Source organism: Bidens hawaiensis, unplaced genomic scaffold (assembly GCF_021521415.1).
Source record: "Bidens hawaiensis isolate Kalapana, Puna unplaced genomic scaffold, B.hawaiensis_p1.1 tig00006534_1, whole genome shotgun sequence".
NCBI lineage: Eukaryota > Viridiplantae > Streptophyta > Magnoliopsida > Asterales > Asteraceae > Bidens > Bidens hawaiensis.
Genome location: NW_027491439.1, coordinates 782,614 through 789,880, shown reverse-complemented (window position 1 = coordinate 789,880; position 7,267 = coordinate 782,614). Strand labels below are relative to the sequence as shown.

Sequence of the window (7,267 nt, the reverse complement as noted above, 5' to 3'; positions counted from 1 at the left end):
TTCCCCGGCAACGGCGCCATTTTGATCGATGTCGAAAGGTCAATCAAAAACATTAATAAATTACCTTTACTAACAAGGGCAAATAAGGTGTCGAATCCATAAGGAATCAGTGGAAAGTGCTAATCAAGTTCATAATTTATAAAATATTAAACTAAGTGGACAAACGATGTCAAGCGGTTTAAAAGATTTGTTAAGCAAAGATAATGTTACTTTGATTTGTAAACAGTTATGAGAAAATAACCAATCTCCAGGTTTCAGGTTGTGAAGCAAGTCGGACAAGTAATTAAACCTATTTGGAAATCTCTTTGTTTGAATTAATAAGCAAAAGACTAAATATCTGGCTCTGCTGATTGTCAAAACTTAATCCGAACAATTGGCACAGTTGAATAATAATCTAATTGATTACCAGTTTTAGGGTTTGATAAATGTAAGTGATTTAATGGTTAATGATAAACGGGCCAATGACTCAAAGAACTTAATCCTAAACGTTGATGACCACAAATCAATAAATTGATAAAAACATAAAACATTCAATTACGAAAAACTGTTAAATGCGTAAACAAATGTAAAGATTCAACTAACCGAATGATTAACCAAATCAAAATCCAATATTAAGGTTCAAAATACCAAAGAGTCTAACCACAAACACAACCCTACGCCTGGAGACGGTCACAAAAGCTTTAGCCTAGCATATGCATCTTGAAGATCTTGATTCTTGATTGAGATGATGATAACATGGATGGTTGTGGTGATTGGTAGCTGTTAAGATGGTGTATGATAGCCTCCAAGAAGTCCCAAGACTGATTATAACTGAATGAATTCGATATTAGAGTTTTTGGGCCTTAAATATGAAAGAAAATAACCCAAAATCACTTTTTCGTCAGACCAGACCGTAAGCTACGGTCCGGCCACCGTAGCTTACGGTTAAACAGCTCTGCTTTACGGTCCTGCTAGCCCAAAACTGTTTTCTTCATAAAATCTTCGTTTCAACTCCGTTTTCCTCCCCGTTTGCGGCCACGTCTTCGTATTTCAATTCTCTATCATCTCATAGATCATCACTTTCATTTCCACTCCATCATGAATGCTCCAAATTAGCTTCTTTAAGCTCCGTTAAGCTCTGCACACCTGTAACCACAAACACACTCAAAGTAATCGTGTTCACAATATATAACTAATCAAAACACACGACTTTACACACTTAATACACATATTTCTACCCACACATCAGTACCGGTATCGGTACGGGACGGGGACGGTACCGGTATTTAAAGTAAAATTCGAGAAATACCGGTCCCGTACCTTACCGGCACCGAAACTCAAAACGTTGGTATCGTACCCGTACCGGTATCAGTCCCGAATTTGCTAATCCATGTGATAATGTTTTGAGTTTTTGTTAGGTATACACACACGATCACCTCCAACTCCAACCCTGTATCTATCTCACCGTACGAGACCCTTCTAAACTAAACACCAAACAGCCTTCCATTATTCTTGTCAAGACGAAACATAATGGCAATAACATCTTATTATCACGCCACTAACTTCATGTCTTCTTCATCTTCTTATTGTCTTTCACCGAACCGGTTAGCATCCGTACCACGAACCGGGTTTATTTCTTATCCAACTCCTTTCACTTCTGGTCTTCTTTTCCTTTCATCCAAACATAAACAATCAAGAAAGTTGTTTACAGGTATATTATTCATGTATGTCTGTCATTTCAAGTTTTATTATTGTTTTTCCAAATTGGGGCTATTTTTATTGATTTTATTGGTAATGTTTCATAATTTTATTTTTTTTGCATTTGTTTTAGTTTTTAAGATGACTTCATTCACCATATATTATTTTTAGTTCATTTTGCCCTAAGTTGTACAAACTAGCTAGGAGGGTGTTGTAGTAGTAGCTAGTCAGGCGGTGGGGTGGGGACTAGCGATTAATCGGTATTAATTGGGATTAATCGGATTGAACTTTAATGTATAAATTTCAGTTTTATATATATATAAACTCATATTTTTATATGTAGCTTTCAGTTTTATATATTTAAACACACATTTTTATATGTATTTTTTAGTTTTATATATACACATACACATGTTTGGCTAGAAATTGGCTGGAATCTCTCTGGAAACCGCCGATTTTGGTAGTAACCTCACTAGAAAACGGCGACTAAGTCCGACTAATCCCGATTTTACCGAATTTGACCATTGATCGATTGGCCCTAAATTCATCAGTGGGGTGGGGACTAGCGATTAATCGGGGATTAATTGGCGTCTAGTTGGGATTTTTACAACCATGGTTGTTGCTAACTGGAAATTTATATGTAATTTTTTAAAATTATATATACTGTATACAATTTTTTTCAAATATTTATATATAATTATCGGATTGGATTAATTACTATAATTTTTTATGTACTGATTTTAACCGAATCTGGACGATTTGGGCCGGCTTTGACTGACTACCGATTGTAGGTGAAATTAATAGGTGACTTACTAATTTTTATTCGGTGACTAATCACGCTTTGTACAACACTGACTAGGAGGTGTTTGGCATTGTGATCCGAAATTGATTAATCCCGTTAATTGTATTATCTATGGTTGAAACTTGAAACATTCTGTTTAGAAATAGCTACCACAAATTAGCATGATTACAACTTTGATCAGACAATCAGAATTTGGTAAACATTCTTATACAGCTGATTAACATGATGCTAAAAACTAAATGCAGTGAGATCAGCTGTAGCTCCAGTTGAAACCACAGCAGAGTTTGATGAAATGGTTTCCGGGACCCAAAGAAAGTACTACATGCTTGGTGGGAAAGGCGGTGTTGGTAAAACGAGCTGTGCTGCTTCGCTTGCTGTCAAATTTGCAAACAATGGTCATCCTACTCTTGTAGTTTCAACCGACCCTGCACATTCTTTAAGTGACTCTTTTGCCCAGGTAATATCTTTTTTAACGTTTTCTTAATGTGTTAGTTAAGCTTACAAAAACAACATTTTTTAAAAGTTGCATTTTTGTGTGCATCTTTGTTTTTCAGGATTTGACTGGTGGGACTCTTGTACCCGTTGAAGGACCTCTTTCTCCTCTCTTTGCTCTTGAGGTTCGTATGATAAATCATTTATTGATGTTTTCTTGTTTTTTTAATAAAATCTTTATCTTGATTGATGTATGTATATTTAAACGACATGTGCAAACTCGTGACAGATAAATCCTGAGAAAGCAAGAGAAGAGTTTCGTGATGTCAGCAAGAAGAATGGTGGGACCGGAGTTAAAGATTTCATGGATGGCATGGGTCTTGGAATGCTTGCGGATCAAGTAACTTTTCCTTTGTTTTGCTAATTTTTTCTAGCTTACTTAGTTTTTTAAGATATTTGACTACTTGTGATATTTTATGAATGATCAATTGATAAAAGTTAGGAGAGCTGAAGCTAGGGGAGCTATTGGACACACCTCCTCCTGGTTTAGACGAAGCTATTGCAATTTCTAAGGTACTAATCGACATTAACATTTGTCTAATTTAATCTTTTATAAAAATTCTTGGTAATAACATAAATCTTTTTGACAGGTTATACAATTTCTTGAATCGCAAGAATATAACATGTTCACGCGTATAGTTTTCGATACTGCACCAACGGTAAGTAAAGCAGTTGTTCCTTTTCTTTAAAAACATTATGTTTTTGTTGAAAAGGTAGTTTTTTTAACGTAATATGATGTGCAAACAGGGTCATACCCTGCGGCTTTTGTCATTACCCGATTTCTTGGATAAATCAATTGGGAAGATACTGAAGGTATACTATATATTTTTATATTTCAATAGTGACGCGATGTACAAGTATATATAGATAAACTAACCCTAACGGGCTGACCATAATGAGCTTAACCATGATATATGAATATTCAATGCTCACTTTTGTTTATAACATCTTTTTTTTTTCTTCAATTTTTAATCTTTTTTTTTCTCTCATAAACAAATTTGCATCCTACAGCTTAGGCAGAAAATATCATCGGCTACTTCAGCCATAAAAAATGTTTTCGGGCAAGAAGAAACTCGTCAAGATGCTGTAAGCATTAAATTGTTAATGAATTTTTAATTGCAAATATATTTAACTAGCCGGATGGGATCGGTAATATTTTATTTATATTTCATGATCATGTAGTCTGATAAACTGGAGAAACTAAGGGAGAGGATGATTAAAGTACGCGAGCTTTTCCGCGATACAGATTCAACAGAATTTGTTATAGTCACAATTCCTACGGTAATACACTTTACATACATCTAGAACTGTAAACGGTTCATAACAAGGTTTTAGTTAACTTAAAATATAGTTTTTTATGCTGTTGAAAAACTATATTGACCTAAAATTTTTTTTTGTCACTTCCATTCTGATTTTAAGGTAATGGCGATTAGTGAATCATCGAGACTGCGTGCTTCACTTACTAAGGAAAATGTTCCTGTCAAAAGGCTTATTGTTAATCAAATTCTTCCTCCATCTGCTTCTGACTGCAAGTTTTGTGCTATGAAAAGAAAGGTACATATATTCTCTTAATTATTTGCGTAATACACATTTTAAAAGAATAAAATTTGTATTATTATATTTGCATAGTTAAAATTCTAGAAAATGGTCTTGTAAACTTTACAATGTAAATAATAATTGCATTGTTTTATAATAATTACACAAATTTCTAAATATGATTATATAAAATAAAATGAAACTGTTCTATTAATGGAGGTAACCGATTCAGTTGGTCTAATTACACATTGTACATGTTTCAGGACCAGACACGTGCGATTGATATGATCCAGAACGATCCAGAGCTGTCTAGTTTGCTTCTGGTGCAGGCGCCGCTTGTTGATGTAGAAATCAGAGGCGTCCCGGCTCTTCAGTTCTTAGGGGACATGATTTGGAAATGAGAATATATGAATCTCATCAACATATGATAATGTAAGTGCCCAGTCTTCAACAACAAAGAACAGATTGAATATCTTGTCACACAGTTTTGGTTACAGTGTGGGACACATGATACAAGGAGTAGCCAAGTTAAGCAGCAATGGTGTCTTAAGTTTTAGATGTTTTTTTTTCAAATGAGAAGTACATATATTATTATTATTATTAATATTATTATGTTATTAGATATTATATGAAATTATGAACATTGTTACATTTATTTAAATACTAGGTTTGTTAACCTAGTCATGCTTGGGCCCACGCTCGTTATACAATAAGCTCAGACTTAGGATTAAGCTTAGTTTGATTCGAGTTGATCTCGAGTTGTTTTTGGGTAGCAAGTTGTGACTCGTTTTACACGAGTCCATCATTGATTCAATTTAGGGATGGCAATGGGTCGGGTTTGGGTCGGGTTTAGGTATTCCCAAACCCATACCCGGTTATGAAAGTCCATCCCAAACCCGTCCCAAACCCGTCGGGTTTCGGGTTTTCCCATCGGGTTTCGGATCGGGTTTTGATAAAATATCCGTCTGGTATACCAGGCTCAAAACCCGCTAGGTTTCTACCTGGTTTTGAGTAAATATAACTAATCGGTCACAAAGATTGTTACCATAAAGATAAAATGTCACAAATAATTGACATAAACAAGTTTCGACAAATAATATATTTGGAATATAGTATATATATACAATATAATAAGCTATATTGGGTACATCGGGTATATAATCGGGTAAATGGGTTCATGTTATCGGGTATATTAGAAATTCCAAACCCGTCCCAAACCCGCGAAAAATTTCAAAACTAATCCCAAACCCTTCCCAAACCCTAATGGGTCGGGTATTACCCGTCCCATTTATGTCAGGTTTCGGGTTTTCCCATCGGGTTCGGGTTTAATTGCTATCCCTAATTCAATTCCACCACCATTCTCAAGAAACCGCTAAGAACAAAACAAGAACACCCACAAAGTTGTCGTTGCGGCTCACTGACACCACTACGGACTTATCTATGTTCATATAAAGTCCATAGAGGAATTTAGTTGGAGCAAACCTGAAGTCAATAAAAGCCAAAACTCAAGTTGATGAGATAATTGTTCGGGTGATTCTGTTGGGGTCTGGTGGTGATGCATGGAGGTGTGGTGACGGTGGTGGTTAAGTGTAACACCGTAAAAATTTCGAGTTCAAAGTATCAACTTTCCAAATTCTAGAGACTAAATTGCCAAAATCCAAACTGGAGGGTTAAAAATGAAAATTTGGTTTTCCTGACCCATCGCGCTACGCGATGAGTCAGAAGAGACACCCATCGCGTACCGCGATGGGATGTCTGACAACATGTGACACGTGTGCCACGTGGCACACGGTGGCACCATGTGCTGCCACGTGGCAACACTGTCGCCACGTGGAGCGGCGACTGCCACGTGTCAACACGTGGCAGGCCTATATGTGTTACTCGACAGACCTGTATCGCGGTACGCGATAGGTCTGTCCAGTGACCCATCACGTACCGCGATGGGGTCCAAAATATTGCCTATAAATAGCGGCCAAAGGCATTCCATTTCTGCACACCAAAACAACTCCTACATCTCTCTACTCCCTCACTAGCTTACCTCGAAATTCGCGCCTCATTTCCTTGATAAGTGTGCCTCGAATCTTAATTGTGTATCATCGTTTCCTTGACCACCCTCCACCCTCATTCACCAAGAAGGTGTAGTTATAATGGCAATGAATCTCGATAAGCGTGTTGTCGAGAATTGAAGTTTGGCGTTATCAGTTGACGACCAAAGAGATCAAGCGGGATTGGAGTACTGCTCGAGTCCCTAGGATTTCGGTACGCCACTAAGGTTAGGCGTAATATCGAATTCAATATAATTTAATAGTATGTTCAAGGCTTAAGCTTTAAGTCGAGGTTATACTCGATACCTCGATAAAAGAAAAGAAGAGAAAACATAACAAAGAAATGAATGAAAGATTGAATATTGAATGTATGATAACGTATATATGTGTGTAAGTATATATGTATATATTCTTTGTTATGAAATATTATTTAATGAATAAAGAGTATTTTTAAATAATAAAAGAAAATATTACGTTTCTTGGAGAAGAAGAAACGTCGGGTTTTTAATATAAACTAAAGGTTTATAATTTACTTTTAAACAAGAGGTTTTTAAGTAAATAAAGAATTGAACTAAAGGTTCAATCGAGGATTGAGATATAAGACTAAAGGTCTTAAGCCAGATCGTGTATCCGACTAACAAATATTTATACTCGTACTATAGGTGCGAGATAAAGAAAGGGAGAGACCCTTGGATGGTGAGTGAAGCCGATCCTA

At 36.1% G+C, this 7,267-nt stretch overlaps 1 protein-coding gene across 1 annotated transcript; it reads left to right on the top strand.

The window, feature by feature from the left end:
- The first annotated feature begins 1,411 nt into the window (after positions 1-1,411).
- Positions 1,412-4,908, top strand: LOC143632768 (ATPase GET3B-like). Its single transcript, XM_077101196.1, has 11 exons — positions 1,412-1,690; positions 2,725-2,936; positions 3,034-3,096; positions 3,201-3,311; positions 3,410-3,484; positions 3,562-3,630; positions 3,719-3,784; positions 3,983-4,057; positions 4,154-4,252; positions 4,391-4,525; positions 4,771-4,908. The coding sequence occupies exons 1-11, from the start codon at positions 1,510-1,512 to the stop codon at positions 4,906-4,908; spliced, it is 1,224 nt and encodes a 407-aa protein (XP_076957311.1). The 5' UTR covers positions 1,412-1,509.
- Positions 4,909-7,267: the final 2,359 nt, after the last annotated feature.

Excerpts from the sequence above, each read along its gene's own strand:
- LOC143632768 (XM_077101196.1), top strand. The coding sequence starts at position 1,510 with ATGGCAATAACATCTTATTATCACGCCACTAACTTCATGTCTTCTTCA. Across the intron at positions 3,631-3,718 it reads TTTTCGATACTGCACCAACG|GGTCATACCCTGCGGCTTTT; the intron begins GTAAGTAAAGCA and ends ATGTGCAAACAG. Across the intron at positions 4,526-4,770 it reads TTTGTGCTATGAAAAGAAAG|GACCAGACACGTGCGATTGA; the intron begins GTACATATATTC and ends TACATGTTTCAG.